Below are 24,135 nucleotides of genomic sequence, written 5' to 3'. Positions count from 1 at the left end.
TGGGTCAGAAGTCCACTTCTGTATCTGAAATCTTCTTCCTTCAACATCAAGATCCACTAGAATCCACAGAGATCTTTCAGAAAGCTTTTCCAGACAAACATTGTGAATCTTTATCATCTTAAATGTTATTGACGCAATAAAAAGCTGTCAGCTGACTGACTGCTGCCAATCACATCAGAGCAAACTTCAGGTGTATCTACCAGGTTATCAGTTGTTTCCTGTCGACAGACCCTGACCTCCAGTTCTTCTTCTCTTCCTCTTTTCCAGACTCTCTGTCGGAGCTTCCAGACTTGCAGAGCCTCCCCCCTCTGACCCCCCGCCACCCGGCGCTGACCTACAGCGGCCGCTTCAGCTTCGAACCATCAAACGCTGTGTCCAGCGGCGGCAGCCTGTGGGCGGAGCCTCTTCTCAGCCTTTTCACAGGGTTGGTGAACATGGCGACACCTCCTTCCGCCACCTGTAGCCTCACATCCTCTTCCACATCGGCGACATCGGCATCATCAGCGCCGCCCCTGTCGGGTTACGGCTCCGTCCAGGTGGGCGGTTCCTGCGGCGACATCGCCTCGGTCTTCTCAGCAACGGCGACCTACACCACCGCCACTAGCTCGGACCTCCTCCCCCCTCCATCTGAGTCCCAGATGACCCCCATCCAGCTGCAGGGCCCCCCTCCAGCTTACCCCACGTCCAGCCCCAGGGTTGGCATCCAAACGGCCACAATGGCGGTGCCGATGCTGCCGGACTACATGCTGCCCCCGCAACTGCAGGATGGCGACCTGGGCTTGTCTCAGGACCAGAAACCCATCCTGACCCAGAGCCTGAACCTGCCGGCGCTGCAGCCCCCGCTCACACCGCTCTCCACCATCAAAGCCTTCTCCTCGCAGATCCAGACGCAACCTCAAGAGTCCGCCTACCAGGCTCACTTCACCAAATCCAACCGGATCAGGAAGTCCCCCGCCGGAGGACAGCGTAAGACGCCGCCCCACGAGCGCCCTTACGCCTGCCCGGCCGACGGCTGCGAACGCCGCTTCTCCCGTTCGGACGAGCTGACCCGCCACGTGCGCATGCACACGGGTCAGAAGCCGTTCCAGTGTCGCATCTGCATGCGCAGCTTCAGCCGAAGCGACCACCTGACCACGCACATCCGCACGCACACCGGCGAGAAGCCGTTCGCCTGCGCCGAGTGCGGACGCAAGTTCGCCCGAAGCGACGAGCGGAAGAGACACACCAAGATCCACCTGAGGCAGCGCGACCGCAAGGCCGACAGGACCGCCGCCCCTTTGTCTTCCTCGTCCTCTCCTCCCATCCCCATCAGCAACCCTCCTGCCTACACCTCCCCTCTTACCTCCTCACCCTGCTCCTCTTATTCCTCCCCTGCTCACGGCTCCTCCTCCCCCAACGTGTCGCTGTTCCCCTCCTCATCCTTTCCGTCCCTCGGGATGCAGGCTGCCTCCCCCTGCTTCACCTCCTGCTACACTTCCTCCACATCCCCTCACATCTATTCCTCCTCCTGCTCCTCTCCAATGGGGAGTCCCCAGTCAGAGCTCCACTCCCCTAACAACTCCAACATCTGTTGACAGGAAGTTCACCTGTCGCATGGTGACCTTTGACCCCAGACTGCAACTCAGCCTTCATCGTGAACTCACATATCAGACTGTCTGGATCAAACTCAAGGTTTAGTTTTGAGAGGCGCTCAAAGGTGAACAGACATGAGGTTTCTCTGGCGATGAGTGAAACATGTCCGCGTTTTTTGCAGCTGGAAGCTGTTTGATAGACTCACATGCTGGATCTTTACCAGCAGCAATGGAGTTAAAATAACGTGCTGGACATGAACTTTAATTTTCAGAAATTAATAAAAACTCTTTTTTTAGATGCTCTTATAACCAAAAATTATTTCTGAATATTGGAGCTTCCTTTTTGAATGTATGAAACATGAGTACTTTTTAAAGGGAAATGTATGGTGCTTACATGTAGTATTTCTAAAATACACAAGCATGTACACAGTGTACTTTTACCTACTGTGTAGGTTCTGGGATTTTTGTATTCTTACATGCAGGTCAGTGTTTGATATGTTCAATTTTGTACCGAATGTATTTCGTCTTTAAGAGACAAAAATAAAATGTCAAAGTTTTGTTGGTGCTTTTTATTTCAGGTCGACAGATTACTTACAGCTGCTAACGCTACAATTTGATTTATGTGGTGAGCTGTGGGTCTTTAAAACACGTCATAAGATGATTAAATAAGCATTTTAGTAAGTAAGCATTTTATGTCAGATGAAAACCAGGTAATTCAGTTCAAAGCAAAAAAATTAAGTTTGTAAATAAAAAACAGCGAGACCCAAAGAGTACTTAATGAATTACATAAATATCTGAAAAACCGCTTTTTTTTAAAATGCAGAATTTATTGCCAGTCAGATTAAGAGTAAGTCAAACTGTTATAAATTAACTTAACACTTCATTTTGAAACTGATAACTTTAACTGAAAAAAAAAAGTTACAAGTTAAAGTTACCTTGTTTCCAGTTAGTTGTGAAATGTAATCAGAGTACAAAGATTGCAGTTAAGCCTGTGTGTGTGTGTGTGTGTGTGTGTGTGTGTGTGTGTGTGTGTGTGTGTGTGTGTGTGTGTGTGTGTGTGTGTGTGTGTGTGTGTGTGTCTGTGAACGCGGCTTTTCGTGTCAGCAGTAAATCCTCTGTGTGTCAAACAGCCAATGGGAGGAGACTGACCAGCTCCCTGCAGGAAGAACGACGTTTTACAGCCCAAATATGGTGTTTCCTGCCCGTGCAGCGGACATCCGATAACCAAATAAGGAGGTTTCCGCTGGCGGGACGCCCGGAAACTGTGTGTGTGTTCTGTGACGTAACGCCTTGATGGACAGGTTCATCAGGATCTGCTGGAGGGTGTGTGTGTCAAAAGACTACTGCGGAAGAAAACAAACGCTTCGGATTCCTGCATCTAGAAAAATCCATATCGCTTCATTCTTGAACTTTTTCGTGAACTTGTTTCTGGTGACGGTTCCTTTCAAGGTTCCTTTTTCCCACAGCCTGAAGACAGACGCTTCTCAATCTGGTGCTTTCAGAACGATAACATCGCCTCATTAATGTCTGACCATTTGCTGCAGGTTACGTACAGCTTATTACAATAGATATATCAACGACAATTACGAATGAAAGAACGATCACTTTTTTATTGTAAATGCTGTTATTGGACAAAATATGTTTCCGCCCGGTTTCGAACCGAGGACCTTTCGCGTGTTAGGCGAACGTGATAACCACTACACTACGGAAACTGTATGCAAACAGATTTGTATCACAAATACAACAACGACCTGTGCGAATACTGTGGGCCATAATAAAGATTGAGTATTAACAATTGAATTCGCACAGTTTCCGTAGTGTAGTGGTTATCACGTTCGCCTAACACGCGAAAGGTCCCCGGTTCGAAACCGGGCGGAAACATCTTGCTTTATTAAGCAAATAAACATAATTACTTTAGGACAAAAATGTTTTTGGCATAAACTAATCCAAACGAATCAAATTCATGGGTTTCATGGGTTAAGTGTTTATCAAACTCATGACTTCAGTACTCTGACTTCTCCTGTGTGGTTATTATTGCACCAGCTGTGTCCGGCAGGTGGCGCTGTTGTGTATAAAATCAGGACTAACAGAGACCGAAAATATAGGTAAACGACAGGCGTTAATCAAACATTAATGGGTATTGAAGGCCTTTGATCCTCAATGTAGTTGTCTTCACATTTTAGCAAACAAGCCATTATAGAAAACATTTTTGGTAAAGGTTTATTTAATTCATTGTTCGACTGAAAGCCATCAGTTTCCGTAGTGTAGTGGTTATCACGTTCGCCTCACACGCGAAAGGTCCCCGGTTCGAAACCGGGCGGAAACAGTTTTCTTGATGACGTTCAAATGAATAACGTCATAGCAACGCAACACATACAAATTTATCTGCAACTCCATTCACATGAGGTGTTCTTCAGTAATCCAGAGAAATAGTTTATCTCAATCTTTTTCTAAAATAAAATCCAGTCATTCTCAAGAGACAATTCCTAAATATGTGGAACGGCATGATTAACAACCTCTACACTAGAATTGTTATTGTTTACACGTTCATTTAGACGTTCACTTCGATGTTTAATTGCATTGGCAAATAATTAACCTGCGAAGAATGATGATGATGGTGACCTGTTCACAGATGTCGATTTGCTGCGTGCCCCGAATAAAGCTGGTGTTTCTCTGGTTGTGCTTCCGCAGGATTTGGACGCCATGGGTTTATTATTTCAAGAAAAATGGAGTCTGTAGTAGTTGTAGAGAGAGACGAGATTTCACATCTTAAGTTGGGTCAAAAAATGTTTCCGCCCGGTTTCGAACCGGGGACCTTTCGCGTGTTAGGCGAACGTGATAACCACTACACTACGGAAACCAAGTGGGTAATCGAAGAAAGAGTTGTGTATATAAATTTTACATATCTGTATTTTTAAAAACACTGTACGCTTTGTCCTTTAATAGAGTGCTTTGTCCTCTAGAATAAATGATTTATATTCATATGACATGCTTTCGAGACGTCGTTTCAAGGATATATTACACAACTTTAATTTTTCGGTTTTATTTGAACATCAAGTGAAAAAAATCCAGTGCTTTAGGAAAAAGAAGAGTAAAGACAAACAAAAACAGAAGCGATAACTCTCAAGAAACCACATTTTCCCACTTAGCAACCATTCCAGTCAGATGCCAAGAGGTTAAAGGCAAAGCAGAGGAATAAGTCTTAATTGTCAGCAAAAACAAAATGACAGAACTTTTCACACAAATACACGCTGACAGCTCAAATTAAATATGCAGGTGTTGAGACGACTGCATAGGAAGAAAATGTTGAAATGCAGTGACATCAATTATTCAAGTGTTTTCCTCCTGAATAAACAATGAAATCCTAGTATAAAAAAAAAAACATGTTCAGGAAAAACAAAAGCCATTCTGTTTCTGGGAGACGGATTCATTCAGCTACAGGCCGAGGTGGAATTCAACATTCCCTGTATAAGGATTAAGTCCTGAATGGATCCTGGGACAAAACATTCACTGCTTCCTGTTCTGTGTCCCCTGCACCTCCAAACTGGGTACAAAGTGCAGACATGGCTGCTTCAGCACTTTTAATCTCTAAACTGGGGTGATTGTGATCAATTTAGCTTTTTGGAATGCTAAGATATGCTGTCAACAAATTGCAGAGTTTGATGGCATGCTGCTAGTATGAGAAATGAGAAATTAAAGCATTTGTCCTGTTAATGATATTTTCTTATTTTGTTTTCACAGTTTTGAATTAACTTAAAATATTTCAATTGATTTTTCACATCACTGTGAAAATACCTGACTTTGACACCCTATTTCCATACAGGTAACAACAAACCAATGGGCTTTCTCAATATTTTAGACACACATAATGTTAATTATCAAAGATTTTTGCATGCAAATAACCTGGCTGAAGTCAGCTAATACAAATACTTGTTTCACATTAACGGTTCTGTTTGCTTTAGAAAAGGGATAAAAGCTGAATCGGTGCCATGCGAATCGTTTCTCTGGTCATCAGAGAGGTTCTACGTTCTTACATTCTGGTGGCGCACAGCTACTTTGGCGCAAACCTCTACAGACAGTAAACATGCATTAGCAATAATAGAATAAAAGTCATGATGAGCACAAGGCTGTTGTTTTTACTGTGACCAGAGTTAAAATCCAGACATAGGGTTGGAAAAATTGCAGGGGAAGATGTGATACGAGAGACACGTCCTAATTAGTTATGACAATGGCTAACAGGCCAGCACTTACAATAGATGATAGTCATCTATAAAATAAGCTTAACTCACAAACTACCCTTATATTTAATCTCATTATACCAACAAAAAAAGTTTTCCCTTGATTAAATTTAAATCAGCCAGTAAAACGGTGTGTGTGTGTGTTCATGAGAGATACATATATGTACATTATATTGGTTGCTAAAAAGATCTTCATCAGCACAAAGGGATAACAAACTAGTAAGACCGTTTGTCTTTTCTTACGTCCCACCAGATGTGAATTCATACATGCACGACGCAGAGGAAGCACACCTACATGCTTCTGCACTAAAAAGATCCAGATGTGTGCAGCAATGAGGAGCCACATGTTTGAGCACGACAATTCAGGAAAACCATCTTGTTCTCTGTTGTACTCATACAGTGTCTGCGTCCCAGCTTAGCACTTACGAAAGGAAAGCATAGACCTGGACAAAGAGATGACTGATTTACTTATCATTAAGAGCTAACTACTGGATGGATTGTACTTATTATATGAAGCTAATCACTTTCTTGCTCTCAGAATACAATAATTTATAATCTATCAGATGCTCTGACTGCTTTAAAACACCACAGAAGAAATGGCCACAGCAGATATTTCTTTCATAGCGTTGATGTTTCTTCATATTTCCTGAAGCTACATTTTTTAAATCACCATATTGCACCTGTATTTTACATTTTACACCTTTAATGCTTCACATATATCCAGCTCTGTTCGTGATGGAGAGAAAGAAATGCATTTGACCAGTGCAATGTGATCACAGCCTTACTGTTGTTCTTTTATGTGGTGAGGAAACCACTTAACTCCACCGATCACAGTGAGTAAGCGTCTCCTCTCACAGTTTGACAAACACAATCACATTTGGGGGAAGCTGCCGACTTCGAGCCGAGACATCCTGTTGTTCGATGAAGTGTCGTCCAAGCCCTGAAAATAGGGCGATAAAAATCAGAAAAAATAAACTTCAAGCGAGAGAAAACATCTTCTTTGAGCAGACTGCAGATTCTTCAGATGTCAGAAGCCATGTGTCAGAGCTGAATGTGAAAAGTCCTTCGTTTGAGTAAATGTCTGGGTTGGAGTTAGTCTCACTGTTAGGTTTAGGGTTAGATTAGGATTTGCTTTACGAAAACAACAATTACGAAAATCTGACTCCACAGATCGTCATAAGATGGAGAGACAAAGAGCGATCAGAAGAATAAATGACCATAATTTCAATGATGACGGAGGAAGAGAAAGTGATCACAGTCCTGATCTGGGACAGAGATGGGCGGAGGCGTTACAGCTCTTCCATTATGTGGCAGAAATAAAACCGATTCAGACTCATTAAATGGATCTCAAGTTCCTGTGGAGGTTCTAACTAGACCTACAATAGATGAGGGCTCATATCTTTTTCTTACTGGTAATGAACACCCACAGACGGCATCCGATTAGAAATTAGGAGGTGTTACTTAACTTAGCTGTGTGATAGCAAACGAGGAAATGTCAGCCAAACTAGCCTCTGTTAGCTGTTAGCTAGTCCTGGGTGAACTGTTTTCTTTAATTTGCCATTTTTGTTCATGCAGGGTGAGAAGCAGTAATTCCGCTAATTTACCACAGATGTTGGCACTGAAATGATTGGAAATCAGTTTTAAATATATTAATATGCTTTGGTAAAACATCAACTTTACACAACTTTTGGGATGACTTCAAAAACAGTGACATGTTTTTTCAACCACTGATATTTGAGCTGGTTTAGTGTTAAGTTGTGAGCATCAGGGGGACACGACTCATAAATGTGAACAGCCAATAACCTGTCATGTTCGTAGTGGGCGGGACCTTTCGGTCTGGCAGCATGATGTGTTCATGCGACCTCTTCCTTGCAACTCTCGGTGCTGCGTTCGCATTCTCCTGTGTCTGCTATCAGGGGTCGGGGACGCCTCCAGCAGTCTGGGTGCAGTTCAGCTGGCTGAACCCAGGCAGCGTGACGCGTCCGTGGGTGTAGATGTCGCGGTTGGAGCCTTGGTTCATGCGTTTCACCAGATTCTTCTCGTACAGCAGGGGGTGGTAGGCCCCCAGCGTGCAGGCCGCGTCAAAGAAACGCTGGTAGTAGTGACACAACTCCGTCTTCCTGCGGGACGGCAGGAACTCGTAAACGTGCACCACCTCGCACAGTGACATCATCAGGACGGTGCCTGGACAGGAAGTAGCGAGAGGGCACTTTAAAATACAGATGGGACATCCCGGCAGGAGCTGCAGGATGAGACTGGAGAGAATACTGGAGTACGACACTGAACTCTACTAGAATGTTATCTAAACTCTACTGTAATATTCATTAAATTCCACTATAATATTACCTATACTGTACTGTAATATTCACTAAACTGTACTGCTATATTTATTAAAATCTGCTGTAATATTCACTAAACTCTACTGTAATATTTACTAAACTCTACTGTAGTATTCACTAAACTGTACTGTGTTATGAACTAAACTCTGCTGTGTTTTCCTGCTGTTTTGATATTTTGGTCTGGCTGCAACGGATGTGTTATGAATTATGCTAATAAACAGGAAGTGGTGGTCGGCTGACATTTGCACACACCGAGCAGGCCGGACGAGGGCGGGTTCTTCTGAATGGGCTCAGCCATGTTATCTTGTATTCTCTGCCAGAGCTGCCACTCAAAGCGGGGGTTCAGGATGTAGAAGGGCTGTGTGGGGTGGAGCCTCCTGTACCTCTGGTACTGGGTGAAGATGGGGTAATCTGTCCGGTTGTACCACTGTGGAGAAAAAACCGCACCATGACGGCTAGCCGCAATGAGCTCGTGGTAGCTGTCTGTGTGTCCGTCATAGATCATGCAACTTCCTAAAACCTGACCAGGAGACACGCTAATATTTCATGATTCAACCACCAGCTTCTGTTGTGATTGGTGCAAACATCACCTGAGAGAGGTCAGCAGAGAAGGGGGAGGGGTCCCAGGCCACCAGCGACCCGGAGCTGTACAGAGAACTGGACAGGAAGCGATGGTCATCAGTCGCCATCACCTAGAAGAGGGTAGAGTCAAATCTGAACCAATGTGGGCTTGGACTTTAGAACAGTACCAGTATTATTGTCTCTGTAATGTGAAAACTGGATTCCTAAAAATGTCACCAAGTGCTGGACTAAAGTCACGATGTGGGTGAAGTCACGAACGACCTGCTGCTGCTCAGGCTTCATAATGTAACCCAACTCTCCGCTTCTCGATGCTGTTTGTGTCTGACCAGGTGTTTCTGCCTGCTTTGCATTTCACCTTAACCACATTCACAAAGGTGAAAAAGATTGTGTCTCCTTCTCTATCCATCCGTTAATCTAAATCAACTATCGCCACTAAACCCAGATAATGTGAAAAACTAGTTCCCACAATATGAAAGGAATTATAAAGGCAGAGATGCTTTAAAGCTGGAGTTGGTTGGAGTTGATGAGATCTATTTCCATATATCACTCATTTGAATGTGAATTTCTTCTCCTTCAGCATCAGTCAAGCTCATAAAGTCAAACTTGGAAATATTACAGCTTAAAAACCTTTTTTTTTCTCTGTTTTGTGAGTTTATGTTGTGAATGTTTGAAGATTCAAGTGAAAACAAGAAGATCGAAGTTTATTAAATGAAAAAAATGGAACATCTTTTTGAATAATCATCCTTTTATGAATGTAGCCGCAAGAGGACACAAGCCAGTGTCTTATTGTGCCGGTCCCAAGCCCGGATAAATACAGAGGGTTGCGTCAGGAAGGGCATCCGGCGTAAAACTTTTGCCAAATCAAAGATGCGAATCAAACCTATGACTTCCATACCGGATCGGTCGAGGCCCGGGTTAACAACGACCGCCATCGGCGCTGTTGACCTACAGGGCGCCGGTGGAAATTGGATTACTGTTGGTCGTAGAAGGAGAGGAGGAAAGTGCGTTCGCTCGAAGAAAGAGAAGAGGAACACCAAGAGTATAGGACTGAGAGTAGGGACGTTGAATGTTGGAACTATGACAGGAAAAGGTAGAGAGTTGGTTGACATGATGCAGAGGAGGAAGGTAGACATACTGTGTGTACAGGAGACCAGGTGGAAAGGTAGCAAGGCTAGACGTTTAGGAGCAGGGTTCAAGTTGTTCTATCATGGTATAGATGGGAAGAGAAATGGAGTAGGAGTTATCTTGAAGGAGGAGTTTGTTAGGAATGTCCTGGAGGTAAAAAGAGTGTCAGATAGAGTGATGAGTCTGAAGCTAGAAATCGAAGGTGTGATGTTCAATGTTGTTAGTGGGTATGCTCCACAGGTAGGATGTGAGCTGGAGGAGAAGGAGAAATTCTGGTCGGACTTTGATGAAGTGATGCAGAGCTTGCCTAGAAGTGAGAGAGTTGTCATTGGAGCAGACTTCAATGGACATGTTGGTGCAGGAAACAGAGGGGATGAGGATGTGATGGGCAGGTTTGGTATCCAGGAGAGGAACGCAGAAGGACAGATGGTAGTTGACTTTGCAAAAAGGATGGAAATGGCTGTAGTGAATACTTTCTTCCAGAAGAGGCAGGAACATAGAGTGACCTATAAGAGTGGCGGTAGGAGCACACAGGTAGACTACATCTTGTGTAGACGGTGTAACCTGAAGGAGATCAGTGACTGTAAAGTAGTGGTAGGTGAGAGTGTAGCCAAACAGCATAGGATGGTGGTGTGTAGGATGACTCTGGTGGTGAGGAAGATCAAGAGGGCAAAGGCAGAGCAGAAGACGAAATGGTGGAACCTGAAAAAGGAAGAGTGTTGCATGACTTTTAGGAGGGAGTTAAGACAGGCTCTGGGTGGTCAGGAGGTGCTTCCAGATGACTGGACAACTACAGCTAATGTGATCAGGGAGACACGTAGGAGAGTACTTGGTGTGTCATCTGGAAGGAAAGTAGATAAAGAGACTTGGTGGTGGAATGAGGAGGTACAGGAGTGCATACAGAGAAAGAGGTTAGCTAAGAAGAAGTGGGACACTGAGAGGACCGAGGAGAGTAGACAGGAGTACAGGGAGATGCAGCGTAAGGTGAAGGTAGAGGTAGCAAAGGCCAAACAAGAAGCTTATGATGACTTGTATGCTAGGTTGGACAGTAAGGAGGGAGAGACTGATCTATACCGGTTGGCAAGACAGAGAGACAGAGATGGGAAGGACGTGCAGCAGGTTAGGGTGATTAAGGATAGGGATGGAAGTCTATTGACAGGTGCCAGTAGTGTGATGGGAAGATGGAAAGAGTACTTTGAAGAGTTGATGAACGTGGAAAATGAGAGAGAACAAAGACTAGAAGAGGTGACTTTTGTGGACCAGGATGTAGCAAAGATTAGTCAGGATGAAGTGAGGAGGGCATTGAAGAGGATGAAGAGTGGAAAGGCAGTTGGTCCTGATGATATACCTGTAGAGGTATGGAAGTGTCTAGGAGAGGTGGCAGTAGAGTTTCTGACTGGGTTGTTCAACAGGATCTTAGATAGTGAGAAGATGCCTGAGGAATGGAGGAGTAGTGTGCTGGTGCCCATTTTTAAGAACAAGGGAGATGTGCAGAGTTGTGGCAACTACAGAGGAATAAAACTGATGAGCCATACAATGAAGTTATGGGAGAGAGTAGTGGAAGCTAGACTAAGGGCAGAAGTGAGCATTTGTGAGCAGCAGTATGGTTTCATGCCAAAAAAGAGTACCACAGATGCAGTATTTGCTCTGAGGATGTTGATAGAGAAGTACAGAGAAGGCCAGAGGGAGCTGCATTGTGTTTTTGTAGATCTAGAGAAAGCTTATGACAGGGTGCCCAGAGAGGAACTGTGGTATTGTATGAGGAAGTCTGGAGTGGCAGAGAAGTATGTTAGAGCAGTGCAGGACATGTATGAGGACTGTAGGACAGTGGTGAGGTGTGCTGTAGGTGTGACAGAGGAGTTCAAGGTGGAGGTGGGACTGCATCAGGGATCAGCTCTGAGCCCCTTCTTGTTCGCTATGGTGATGGACAGGCTGACAGACGAGGTTAGACAGGAATCTCCATGGACTATGATGTTTGCAGATGACATTGTGATCTGCGGTGAGAGCAGGGAACAGGTGGAGGAGAAGCTAGAGAGGTGGAGGTTTGTCCTGGAAAGGAGAGGAATGAAGGTTAGCCGCAGTAAGACAGAGTACATGTGTGTGAATGAGAGGGACCCAAGTGGAAGAGTGAGGCTACAGGGAGAAGAGATCAAGAAGGTGGAGGATTTTAAGTACTTAGGGTCAACAGTCCAGAGCAATGGAGAGTGTGGAAAAGAGGTGAAGAAGCGTGTACAGGCAGGATGGTACGGGTGGAGGAAAGTGTCAGGTGTGATGTGTGATAGAAGAGTTTCAGCTAAAATGAAAGGAAAGGTGTACAAAACTGTGGTGAGACCAGCGATGTTGTTTGGTCTAGAGACAGTGTCACTGAAGAAAAGACAGGAGAAAGAGCTGGAGGTAGCAGAGATGAAGATGCTGAGGTTCTCTCTGGGAGTGACCAGGAAGGATAGGATCAGGAATGAGTACATCAGAGGGACAGCACATGTTAGAGGTTTTGGAGATAAAGTCAGAGAGGCCAGACTGAGATGGTTTGGACATGTCCAGAGGAGAGATAGTGAATATATTGGTAGAAGGATGCTGAGTTTTGAACCGCCAGGCAGGAGACCTAGAGGAAGACCAAAGAGGAGGTTTATGGATGTAATGAGGGAAGACATGAAGATAGTTGGTGTGAGTGAAGAGGATTCAAAGGACAGGGCTAGATGGAGGAAATTGATTCGCTGTGGCGACCCCTGAAGGGAAAAGCCGAAAGGAAAAGAAGAAGAAGAAGAAGAAGATCCTTTTATGAATGTAAATTTTTAAATCTTTTAGATTTTCTCTCTGTTTTTGACTCTTTTATTTAAAAAAATTCTAAGTATAAATGTAGAAGTCGCCACTATTTGAGGCCTACGGGTGTTCAGGAAGGTTTTTACAGGTTTCATATCTGCTCGATAAAAATACTTTGCTGTCGTTGGGCGGTTTCTTCACCTGTGAGTTGATGAGACGGATTGTGGTTTTGGAGCCAACGTCTTTCTCGTAGCCGGTGGTGGGGGCGGTGTTGAATCGCAGGACAGCATCGTGGGAGTCTGCGATTTGAGAAGAAAGGAAGGTTTTAGAAGACGTGAACGTTTTCGAATCACTGATGTAACAAATTGTCCTCCTCTGTATGCAAATAACACAAAAAAAAAAAAAAAAACAGGTTCAGAAAAGGAAGGTGTTTCGGTTTAGTGTTGCCTGACGACGTGGAAGAATTTCAAATAGTTTGTACAGCATAACGCTCACACGTCTTAATCTCACGGTTGACTGATGCCGAAATGAATCTCCTTGTTTTCGTTCTGGTGTTGCTCGGGGTCGCCGGTGAGTCCAAACCAGGAAACAGTCTTTCCTGAAACATGTTTCTGTCTAAAGTCCACCCGTCCACCGCTCCACTAGCAGCTTTCAAATGTCAGCAAAAGAAATAATCACATCTCTCTTCCTGAGTTAGATTTGTGGCAGACAGAAAGGGGTCAAAGGTCAAATGAAACTATGATGCTAAATCAACTCAAACATGCTTGGGGGTTGATTCAGCGGCAGGTAAAATCAGTTTGATCATTAACGCGATCGTTCAGCAAAAACCAGCTCTGTTTTTTATAGCGTCACCGGTTCGATTCACGTTACGCCCAAAACACACCTGGGAAAATGTGAACAGCGTCTTTACACCCGACTGCTCACCTTTATGCACCACAGACCCCAGATTGTTAACGACACAAACACCCAGACGAAAACGTCTCACCGATCTCTTTGCCCAGACCGGAGTTCCGCATCGATCCGGCCGACGACACCACCGCACACGTCTTGTACGGCCCCAGGTCAGAGGACATCTGCTTTGGGGGCAGCTGGTTGGCCCACGGCATTGAGGAAAACGGCTGGAGGTCAGAGGTCAAAGTCGTGACCTCTACTTTCTCCTTCAGCTCGCAGAGGATCTTTGGACCGCTCAGTTTGGGTCTGCCGGGAACGCCACCGGGACCCGAGACCTGGACCCCGTACTTATTCATCGCCTGATAGTAATAGGAAAAGACAATGAGGGAGGGGCGAAAAAAAACAAATCAACAATTCGGACAGGAAGTCTCACCTGATAATTCTGCACCACCTTCTTCAGTCTGTTTCCCAGCATGTTACTGGACATCTCGTCATCCCACACCTCTCCCAAAAGCCCGTGAGGCCCGAAGAATTCTGCGTCTCCCCCTTTGCCACTCAGCTCACCCCTCCGCCTGCCTCCAAATATCTTCTCCAGAGCGCGGCTGATGGGGCGTGGCAGGAAGTGGGAGAAGAACCCCGTGGACTCCCGTTCTTTCTGCTTCAGCTTTGGTGGCGCCTCCGCAGCTTCCTGAGTGCGGTTCGGAGAGGAGAGGACCGGGATTGGACGATGAGGGTCACCCGGGATGACACCTGGGAGCTTCTGTGGGTTGACGTACATGGGTTTGGCTCCACCCCGCAGCACCTGTGGGACGACACGCGCTTTAGTTCAAACATCTTCGACTAACTTCAGCTCACATCGGCGAGGACACCAAAGACAGACCTTGACGACGGAGTGAGCGCGAGGCTGAGCCCGGGTTCGCGCTCGCACCCCAAAGATGGCGTCGGTGACGGGCACGCTGTTCTCGGCGCAGATGGCGTAGATCAGAGCCATGGAGATGCAGAAGAGCGCCATGCAGAGCGCCCCGCGGCGAGCCCGACGTCTCAGGCGCCACAGCAGGCTGACTCTGTCCATGGCCGCCCCGGGGATCTGCTGACGACAAGATAATAAAATATAAAGTAAGAACGATAAAATAAAATCAGAAGGAGAACCTTTTGAAACAGCTGGGTCAACGCAAAAGAAATAACTAGTTTTATTTCCCCAAACATCTAAACGTGAGCTAAGATGAGACGCCTTCTAAAGAATTCCATCGCTGTGGTTCACCTCACTGCTTTCAAAACAACAGATGTTGGTCAGTTTTGTTCCTCCTCCTGTTTGTCCGACAGGTTTCATTTAAATTTGGGTGATTTTTCTTTTTCTTCCCCCTTTAATAAATGACTTCATCATTTAAAAGCAACATTTTGTGTTTGCTCAGGTTACCACTGTTTGACATCAAATACTGCTCGATGATCTGAAACATTTAAGCTAAAAAAAAGAAAAAGAATTCTCTTTCAGAGAATAGCAAAACATATATAACCCTGTTACACATAACCTGTTCATGTTTCCATGGCGATGCTCCCGGTTAATGTGTGTATCAAAAGGTTAACTTTTGAGCTTTACTCGCTGATCACAAATCCTGCTTCGTAAGGTGAAGAGTTTGTCCAAGAAGAGAATTTATATCAAATCTCTGCCGTTCAGACGCTGTTCATTAAACCACGAAACCACGACTGATTTTAGCAACTCTCATCTGTATTGTGAGGTATTCTGTGGAAGTGGGTCAGCTGGATCTCCTTCCTTCCCCCTGATAGAGGACAGACACCCCCACCACCACCACCACCACCACCAGCAGCAGCAGCAGCAGCACCTCTCAGAACCAGGCTTTAAAAGTGGAGGATTTACATCAGTAAATATGCCTGAAATGCTTTATGATTACCACTGAAAATAACACAAAAATCAAAAATCCACATGTCTCTGTTCTGACAGATTTAAGAGTCTAAACAGATGGGTTTTTTTTAATCTTCGTTGAGTTCAATGGGATAAACCAAATAATTTCTGACTGTATCCCTGCTTTAGATGCTGTCAGGGAAGCAACGAAGAAGAATGAGGACGCAACAGCGCCATTGTTGCCGTGGGCGATGGGGGAAATCAGGGAGAAAGAGCAAGGGGGAGGAGGATGAGGAGCAGAGAATGATAGCTCGATTCATCAGAGGAAAGGCTAAATGGAAAAAGAGGAGGGACGAGAGAGGCTTTAAGATGGAGAGAATAAGAGACGACAGAGGAAAAACGAGGGAACTGGATGCAAGAAGTCGATGCAAGGAGCTGGAGGTCGACCTCTTTCCCACAATGCTTCAGCCGATGACGGGAGAAAACGAGGGTCATCAAGTCAAATCTGTGGTAATCACTGCTTACCACAATGATTACCACAGATGTAATCAGACCCCCCCACCCAGGGGGGCGGGGCTAGATCTGCCTCTCCACAGAGTCTAGCGGTTTTTACTTTTCAATGACCTCACTTCACATGTCCAACCCTCACATCAGTTTTGTAAAAAACAAAAGCGGGATGAACTGATAATCCAAGGTTGTTGTTCTTTGACTCCCGGCGCTGCCAGGACTGGAGCTGTATAGGTGATGTTTGGTTTCACAAGACAAATAAAAAGGAGATAAAAATCAGGGCGTAGAGGTAAAAATTTGGCAAACAAAGAGTGTCAGGTGACGCCACAGGTGTCGTCGTAGTTTGGCAGAAGATTTAACCTCCAGTGAATGAAGCAGGTGGGACCCAGAGGAGGCCATGACACAGATCACAGAGGCTGTTTAGATGGCATGAATGGGAGATGTTATAAAACTAAACCCAAATGTTCTTCCAGATATTAGCCTGAACCCGTGGTAAAGAATGAAAAAAAAAAAAAACTAGATCCAAGGCAGTCAGACTGCAACATCCCGCGGCATGGCAAACACAATCCTGAAGTCCACTTTCCCCTAAATTCAAGATTTTACCCTGACCTACTTCCATAGGTCAAAGGTCAAAGTTAGTGCTCTGACCTACTTTCATAGATCAAAGCAGTACCTTTGATCTACAGTCTTACTCACACCGGCCTTCTCCTTCGTCTTTCTATCTTATCCGTTTCCTGCGTGTACAGAAGTTGAAATCTGACCTTAATCTACTTTTCTCAAGGTCAAAGTCATCATCTCATTTTTATCCCCTTTGCCGCCCGAGTAATGTGCTTTTTATTTCATCGTTCTATCTGCAACGGTTGGAAAGATATTTGGTGGACTAACGGACGAACACACGAACGCTGACAATCACAATACATCCCAGCTTTGAAGCAGGATGTAACAAGGCTCCACCCGATTTCTTTTAAGGCCTCGCCAAGTTTAATCAACAGCCATCAAGAAATTTGATAATGTGATAAAAGGGTTCTCATAACTTTGAGGAAATTGAAAGACACATTTCTGCCCGTAGAAACCACCCCAACACAGAGTGTCATGAGAATCAGTCATTCTCAAAATAAAGCCTAGACTTGGAAGAAAACTGACGTGGCGTGCTCCTAAAGATGCTTTCTAATCCAACGCTAACGCTGAGGACCCGGGTTTAGCCCCCAGAAGCAGCGATGACTCGGTGAAATGTAATCACAGCCAGAATAAATCCCTGCAGGGATGGTCTAACATGACTCAGCGCTTCCTGCAGCAGGTAGAAGAGTTTTAATGCTTCAGAGTGCAGCAGGTCCAACAATTCATCCACACCTTAATCACTGTCGTTTTACGCCAAATTTAATATAAAATATGGGTTATTTATGACAATCGTCATTTTAAGGTGAATAATCTGACGTTGTGATGGTGCAGGAGGAGATGGAGGAAGAAACTGAGCTGCTCTCCACCCAACACCGGCGTGACCTCGATCTTGATAAGACTGGAGGAAAAACCTGAAGCAGGATTTAATTAAAAATTAAGATCCAACCCTGGATTCAGGACGTTTCCCCAGCGTCACAAAACAGGATCGGCTGGACTGATGCTGATGGGAATGATGGGAATTGACAGAGATCAATGGAATCTCTGTGCATCCGGCCCCATGGAACAGAAATGAAAACATGTCATCCCATGGAGGACATATGTAATCAATACGTTGCTGCTGGTTTCTGGCAGCTTTACAACTCTATAAGCCTGATGCATTCTCTTCTGATCGTTTATGGGATGGAATCCAGCCGCCATCCTACGTTTTGAGTTGACGCTCGGCGGGGGGCTTTGGGCCGACCAGAGGAAATGAGCTCCTTTCATCTTTTTCTATTGAATTGAACCCCTCAATTCAACTAAAGACTAAAGTTCAGGCTGCGAACAGAGAAGCAACACATCGGCAGAAAGAATGCTAAGTCACTGCACAGAGGAACACATTTCAATGCTTGACCTCAAGGAAGAAAACAGACAGGCTTTTGAGGGAAACAGCTGCTTCCCCTCCGCTTCAGCTGGAGGAAGGAGACAAATACGTCATCAACAATGAATGTCAGCACTTTTTAAAAAGATCAATAAATGACTCAGCAGGAGTGTTTGTTTGTTTGTTTGTTTGTGTCTTTGTTTCTTTGTCCAATTGTTCACTCGATTACTGAAAATGTTCAGAGCCGATTGACATGGAACGTTTTGTAAAGGTTTGGAATGGTTTTAAAAAAAGACACTTAAGGTTTGGTGATCTGGATCAATACAGGCCCACAATCCACTGTTAAAGGTATCCATCAGCGTGATAAGTGAAGGTGAACCTGCAGCCCTCCAACCAGCAGAGGGCACCAGTGTCCTGCAGAGGCGAGCGCCGTTGACAATTTGTTTAGAAGAAGAAAATGCACCACAAACAGATTATATTTACAAATTCACAACTGGATACTCAGCTGTGGACCTCCAACATGGCTGTGAGTTTGAAGTCTGCTAGCTCGTCGTCCTCCTCCTCCTCTTAATGAATAAATGAAAGTAATGGCTACATTACTGCAGTGCCTGAGCCTGCAGAGCCTCAGACAGATGGTGGCGTCACCCAGGATCTGCTCAAAGATGTCGCCCTAAATCCTCAGCCTTCTCATGCACACACAAGCACACACACGCAAACACACACACACGCACGCACACGCACACGCACACACACAGCCAGAGGTGTTTGTATATTACGCTTGGAATTATAGAGCCATAAACTACTCAAGATTAAAAGGTAGAAGAGAGAGAGAGAGAGAGAGAGAGAGAGTGAGTGTGTGTGTGTGTGTGTGTGTGTGTGTGTGTGTGTGTGTGTGTGTGTGTGTGTGTGTGTGTGTGTGTGTGTGTGTGTGTGTGTGTGTGTGTGTGTGTGTGTGTGTGTTTTAATCTGGCAGAGTGAGTTTGATGGTAATGTCTGCAGCAGCAAAGCCCTGAATCGAGCACTAGAGATGCTGATTGGTCGGTTGGCTGTCGGATGTTAGGCTGAGCTGCTCTCTGTTTATGGCACAAAAGTATCACTGCAGAGTGGAAGATGTGAATAAAATGTAAATATAGTAAATAAAAACATAAAGCAAACAAAGAAAACAGAACAACACACTCTGATTGGTAGGAGTCCAATGCTTCTGCCTGATTATGCACACCAGCAGTTGTATTGAATGATCGGTTTGTCTGTTTGCATTATCTGCAAAATAATTATGAATGTACTTTTATTTTTTAGATAAACAATAAACAATAGAACCGTTTTTTTTAATGCGTATCGCACTCATTTTAGGCCCACAGTCGACTATAAATAAGGTGTTCCTCAGGGCGGTAAGGGAATAGGAGCTGCAGGTCAGTCCTCCGACCAGGAGAGGGCGCCAAGCTCCTGATTGTTGTACTTTCACACCTGCAAATGTGCAATGTGCTTCTGCCTCATAAGTTTTTGAGTTCTTATGAAATTTGCTTGACGAGTTGAACCATTTGGACAAAACTTCCAAGGTCAAGTTAAGAATTTGAACTTTTATTCAGGTTTAAGTTAAAGAAAAGCTTTCATTTGTACACAATATATAACTTTCCTGGTTTATTAAAAGACTCCTAAAGATCAGACAAAGAGAAAATGGCAACAGCCTACTCTGACCATGAGTCGGCTTGACTCCAGCAAAGCTCCTTCTTTACATTTTGGGTCTACTCAACTTGCAGCCGACGGCGTCGGAGTGTTTCTTTTAGCTGGTGTGTGTCGTTACATCTGCATAATTCATTCTGCTGCAGACGCATCAGTGCAATGAATGAATCATGACACCTCCGGCAACTGCTACTACCGCTGGAACCGTGAGTCACCCGCAGACGTCCACACGAGAAAAAAACGTTAGGCCACGGGATACTGATGATACGACTGGGGACAGATACTCTGGGATGGTTGTGGTTGGTGTGTTGAATGGATGTTACCTTGTAGCCCATAGTGTGTGGCACTGCACACTGTTGTGTTGTTGTTGTTGTTGTTGTTGTTGTTGTTCAGAAAAGGGCTGCTGCCTTCAGGTATCCCATTATGCCCTCTGTGAAGACACACACACACACACACATTACCCACAAATTTGTGCTTCTAATCTTACAAATATGTCAAATGAAAATTGATTTGCTTAATTCATTACAGTCACCAGAAGCTCTGAGATCTCATTAAGATTTTAAAAGACGACGCTTCAAGAGTCGGCGTGCAGCCCGTCAGAAACGGCTCAAGTTCCTGTGAGGGGATCTTCAGCAGACCGTTGACTGGGTGTGACCGACGCTTGCAGGGAGCAGATAAACAGGTTCATCGCTCCTGCGTCCACGAACGCCTCACGGACGGGTGCACGATTGCTCTTATAGATTAGAAGCTGCAGTGAAGATTCAATTCATGACTCATCTAATTTTATTTGTTCTCAAGGTTTCTGTAGAATTGTTTTTCAAGGTTTTTTTTTTGTTTATTGCTTTGGAGAGTGGTGCATTTTGCTATCACTAGACTGTAAATCTTCATGCTTACTAGAAAACAAAATAATTACAGCTCTTCATTTCCTGAGTCAGAAATTTTCAGAAGTAACTTTTCAAAAACATATAGATCAATAAAAAATGAACCAGGATAACTTATAATGATACACATATACTTAAAGAAAAGGATAATGTTTAATTTTTATAGAATTTATTGTTATCACAATCGTTTTCTAACATTGACACAGAGGAATGAGTTTAATCACTACTGACTCAACTTGCAGGACTCTCACACATGATCTGCTTTCTTTCACTGTCACCGTAACAACATGAATCTCCTTCTTTTTATTAATTTATCATTTTTATTTTCTTTACAAATTTGATTGAACTTATCCTCATTAACAGTTTGTGATGCAGGTTTCTGAATATTTGCTGCGACGATCCAGAGTCTCCATTTATCCCATGATCAGTAAATGCTCCCAAGTGTAAATCATTATAAATTTCTTGACTCATCACACTTTACTTGATCTATAATCTGCATTTAGCAGGTAAATGTGATTTTTATCATGTGTTTAGTGATGAAAGAATAGTTTGATGAATATTTTATGCACTAATATTAATATTCAAGAATGATTACAGAAAATAATAATGCATGTAATGAGTAGATAAATACAAAATTCAAGATAGATAGATAGATAGATAGATAGATAGATAGATAGATAGATAGATAGATAGATAGATAGATAGATAGATTGATTGATTGATTGATTGATTTTTCTCTTAGCCATCTAATCTATCTATACCTTATGTAAGGTGTTCCGCTGATGGTCGTGGACCTGTGTAAAGAGATGTTCCTCCGCTATCAGCCGCCGTGTTTTCTCATTTATCGACGCATCGGTCCCGGGCAGCTCGTTATTCCCGCCGCCATATTCCCCGTGAATTTCCGTGCGTGGCGCCGCCGCCGCTGTCCGTCCGTCCGGTCCGAGGCCGCCGTCGGTGTCGGTGTCCGATGGCATCTGGAGAAGTGCGAACCGGAGCCCTTCGAGTCCTCTGGCGCGAGCTGCAGCACCGAGGGTTAAGCTCGAGACAAAGAGGAATAGTGTTTCCGTTATGGATTTCAAAATAAGATGTATCTCTTTGAAAGGCCGCTATTGAATATATATTATACTCTTGATCTTAATTGTTTCTGAAAATATCTACAGTAACATAACACACAGTCATCTCTGTCTTTCTGTGTCTATCTATCTATCTATCTATCTATCTATCTATCTATCTATCTATCTATCTATCTATCTATCTATCTATCTATCTATCTATCTGTCTGTCTGTCTGTCTGTCTGTCTGTCTGTCTGTCTGTCCGTCCGTCCGTCCGTCCGTCCGTCCGTCCGTCCGTCCGTCCGTCCGTCTGTCTGTCTGTCTAGATTGTGAAAAATCAAAAAATGTACTGTACTCAACAAAGGTACAAGTTCACCAAATGTTGTACTTGGTACTATTTGGTTGAATCACCTGCCACCACCTATAGATTTAGACTTAGATTTAGATTTCCTTTTATTGTCATTGCAGAAACTCTGAACAGTGAATCTGGCAACGAAATGTCGTTGCTTGGCAACCGCTATACACAACCATTTTTTCGCAGAAAAACATAGGAGATATAGGAACAAACATTGGAAAACATGGGAAACATAGGAAAAAAATAAGCAGTGTGAAGATGGACATAGACAGTTTTAAGTGTTATTAACATTATGAGTCTTATACGTAAACTATAATAAATATATAATATTACACAGAGCCTTCAGCCTGGCCTTGCATGTAAACTTGAAATGTTGAAAAATGTTAACCATAAGGATGACTATGTCAGAGCTTAGCAGCTAACATTGGAGAAGAATATTGCACATGGGAATATTGTAAAAAGGTGAAATGTACAGTATGTGATAATGAACGGACCGGGGGGGGGGGTGATTTATCTGGCCATAAGCAATCTAATGGCCAGGGGAAAGAAACTGTTTCTAAATTTACGTGATTCAAGAACATTTGCTGCATTGTTCAAACTTTTGCACTTTTAATTTGGCTGTTTGGAACTTTCGCATTCATATTTTTAAGCTTGGAAGTCACGAAGTATTTTTATTGTGTTTTATTTTGAAGGAGAGGACTAGTCACCTTATATCCGGTTTTCTCTTTATATTGGCGTGAATTGATGGATCTCTCTGCAGTAGCCAAGACACGCAATCTCTGCAGAGGAGGGAAGATGAAGATACACGAGCAGAGGGCATCTCCACTACATCACCATGATGTATGATTGTTCATTTCATTAATACCGCTGCCATCATACCATGGTAACATTACTGCAATACTAGAATTCAAAATATTCTGCGTGTAAATTATCTCCTTTTATTATAAGCCCACTTTTTTTTGAGATTGGTTGAACACTGCTGCCATACAATGGACGTTTTAATTTTATTTGAAGATACAGACGTGTGATAGTTGAGTTTTCAAAAAATATGTCACTGCGCTTGGACATTAATGTGGATACCCGGCACTGTATGGCAATTTTATAGTGGGAGGTGCATAGAAAAAAAATACTGCGCTAAATAATGCAATAAAATCAATGTTGATAAACAAATAACAATGGCTAAAAGAAGATGAAAATGAAAAGTACTCATAAAAATATTCTATGTCAGCACACGTTTTACGAACCTGCTTGTCAATAAATACTTTAAACAGCATTAACAACAGATTGAAAGTTCTAGGAATTAGACAATTTAAGCATATGGTAACGAACAACTACACAGGGGCATTCAGAAATCACATAAAAATGCGTAGTATTCAGCAATAAATAGAAGTGACAACGAACACAGTCAAAGTGACGTCCTGTACTGACGTTTTAGATATTCACGACGAGTACTAAAAGGTGTTCCCTGACCGGGAATCGAACCCGGGCCGCGGCGGTGAGAGCGCCGAATCCTAACCACTAGACCACCAGGGATATATACATGTCGTCGAAGATTTAGATTAAATAACTTGTGCATTACTCATGAAATCGTCTTTTCCCATTGTATCGACGTTTTAACGATCATAACGATCAGTCTGGAGTTAACCTAGGAGTTAGTCCTGCAGGTTCGTGGTGTCACGTTCACCGTTTCCGAAATCCTTCACGTATAAGTGTTGGTGAATTATTCCGAGCCTCGTCTCGTAACTTCGGCCAACTTAAGTTACACCATACTAACGCTAGCGCTAAGCACCCCTAACGCGTTGCTGCTGGTGTTGGCGTCAGCAGAAGCTACCAACTTATCACGTCTGATCGTTGTTTTTGTTATATAAATGTTAGAGCTCAGCGTTGGGCAACAGACCTCGTGGCGCAACGGTAGCGCGTCTGACTCCAGATCAGAAGGTTGCGTGTTCAAATCACGTCGGGGTCAAATGTTTTGTTAATTTTTTTCTTTCCCCAGTCCGTCTCAGTGAGCACTTTATTCCATTCAATACCTTTAAATGAAACTAAACGTCGGAGAAATGCGTTTTCTATTATAAATTTGGAAGTACTGTAATAAATACTTCATCTCACCAATTGCGCTTGCGCAAGCAGGCCACTGGTTCCCTGTGTTAAACGAGTGTGTTGTCGTAAAATTTGCTTTACGTCATTAGACTTCGTGGCGCAACGGTAGCGCGTCTGACTCCAGATCAGAAGGTTGCGTGTTCAAATCACGTCGAGGTCAAGCCTTTTTTTCTTCCCCCCCGTCCTTCTCTTTCAACCTTTTAGTCCGTTCAATATA

General features: G+C 43.9%; 2 protein-coding genes and 7 non-coding genes across 14 annotated transcripts in view; 5 read left to right on the top strand and 4 right to left on the bottom strand.

Annotated features, from left to right (window-relative positions):
• LOC137606588 (early growth response protein 1-like) overlaps positions 1-2,128 on the top strand; it is a 3,037-nt gene extending 909 nt beyond the window's left edge. The window contains exon 2 of the mRNA XM_068331915.1: positions 268-2,128. Within this exon, the coding sequence (XP_068188016.1) occupies positions 268-1,574 (1,307 nt within the window). The 3' untranslated portion in view covers positions 1,575-2,128. The remainder of the gene's footprint in view (positions 1-267) is intronic.
• A 1,082-nt stretch (positions 2,129-3,210) lies between these two features.
• On the bottom strand, positions 3,211-3,283 carry trnav-aac (transfer RNA valine (anticodon AAC)). Its single transcript has one exon. It is a non-coding gene; the product is annotated as a tRNA-Val (tRNA).
• Positions 3,284-3,379: 96 nt separating this feature from the next.
• trnav-aac (transfer RNA valine (anticodon AAC)) lies at positions 3,380-3,452 on the top strand. The gene has a single exon. It is a non-coding gene; the product is annotated as a tRNA-Val (tRNA).
• A 372-nt stretch (positions 3,453-3,824) lies between these two features.
• trnav-cac (transfer RNA valine (anticodon CAC)) lies at positions 3,825-3,897 on the top strand. The gene has a single exon. It is a non-coding gene; the product is annotated as a tRNA-Val (tRNA).
• A 461-nt stretch (positions 3,898-4,358) lies between these two features.
• On the bottom strand, positions 4,359-4,431 carry trnav-aac (transfer RNA valine (anticodon AAC)). Its single transcript has one exon. It is a non-coding gene; the product is annotated as a tRNA-Val (tRNA).
• A 167-nt stretch (positions 4,432-4,598) lies between these two features.
• st6gal1 (ST6 beta-galactosamide alpha-2,6-sialyltranferase 1) lies at positions 4,599-21,462 on the bottom strand. Of its 6 annotated transcripts, XR_011037813.1 has the most exons (10): positions 21,172-21,447; positions 19,853-19,959; positions 14,387-14,596; positions 13,940-14,308; positions 13,601-13,865; positions 12,817-12,914; positions 8,739-8,840; positions 8,401-8,575; positions 7,613-7,993; positions 4,599-6,749 (listed from the first exon to the last, which is right to left on the bottom strand). XR_011037813.1 is itself a non-coding variant. In XM_068330906.1 (9 exons), exons 2-9 carry the CDS (start codon positions 19,862-19,864, stop codon positions 7,722-7,724), a joined length of 1,503 nt encoding a protein of 500 aa, XP_068187007.1. In that variant the 5' UTR covers positions 19,865-19,959; positions 21,172-21,447; the 3' UTR covers positions 4,599-7,721. The 6 variants fall into 6 exon arrangements, 5 of the variants coding, with proteins under 5 accessions (XP_068187007.1, XP_068187009.1, XP_068187008.1 ...); XM_068330906.1 differs by having other exon boundaries at positions 4,599-7,993; XM_068330908.1 differs by having other exon boundaries at positions 4,599-7,993; positions 14,387-14,593.
• Positions 21,463-23,279: 1,817 nt separating this feature from the next.
• Positions 23,280-23,351, bottom strand: trnae-cuc (transfer RNA glutamic acid (anticodon CUC)). Its single transcript has one exon. It is a non-coding gene; the product is annotated as a tRNA-Glu (tRNA).
• Positions 23,352-23,712: 361 nt separating this feature from the next.
• trnaw-cca (transfer RNA tryptophan (anticodon CCA)) lies at positions 23,713-23,784 on the top strand. Its single transcript has one exon. It is a non-coding gene; the product is annotated as a tRNA-Trp (tRNA).
• Positions 23,785-24,006: 222 nt separating this feature from the next.
• trnaw-cca (transfer RNA tryptophan (anticodon CCA)) lies at positions 24,007-24,078 on the top strand. Its single transcript has one exon. It is a non-coding gene; the product is annotated as a tRNA-Trp (tRNA).
• Positions 24,079-24,135: the final 57 nt, after the last annotated feature.

This window comes from Antennarius striatus, chromosome 13, assembly GCF_040054535.1.
Source record: "Antennarius striatus isolate MH-2024 chromosome 13, ASM4005453v1, whole genome shotgun sequence".
Classification (NCBI taxonomy): Eukaryota; Metazoa; Chordata; class Actinopteri; order Lophiiformes; family Antennariidae; genus Antennarius; species Antennarius striatus.
This window is presented reverse-complemented; position numbering and strand designations above follow the sequence as displayed.

Coding starts and splice junctions, on each gene's coding strand:
- st6gal1 (XM_068330906.1), bottom strand. Junction 13,866..13,939: donor AGGTGGTGCAGAATTATCAG/GTGAGACTTCCT, acceptor TATTACTATCAG/GCGATGAATAAGTACGGGGT. Junction 8,576..8,738: donor TCTCTGCTGACCTCTCTCAG/GTGATGTTTGCA, acceptor TTTTCTCCACAG/TGGTACAACCGGACAGATTA.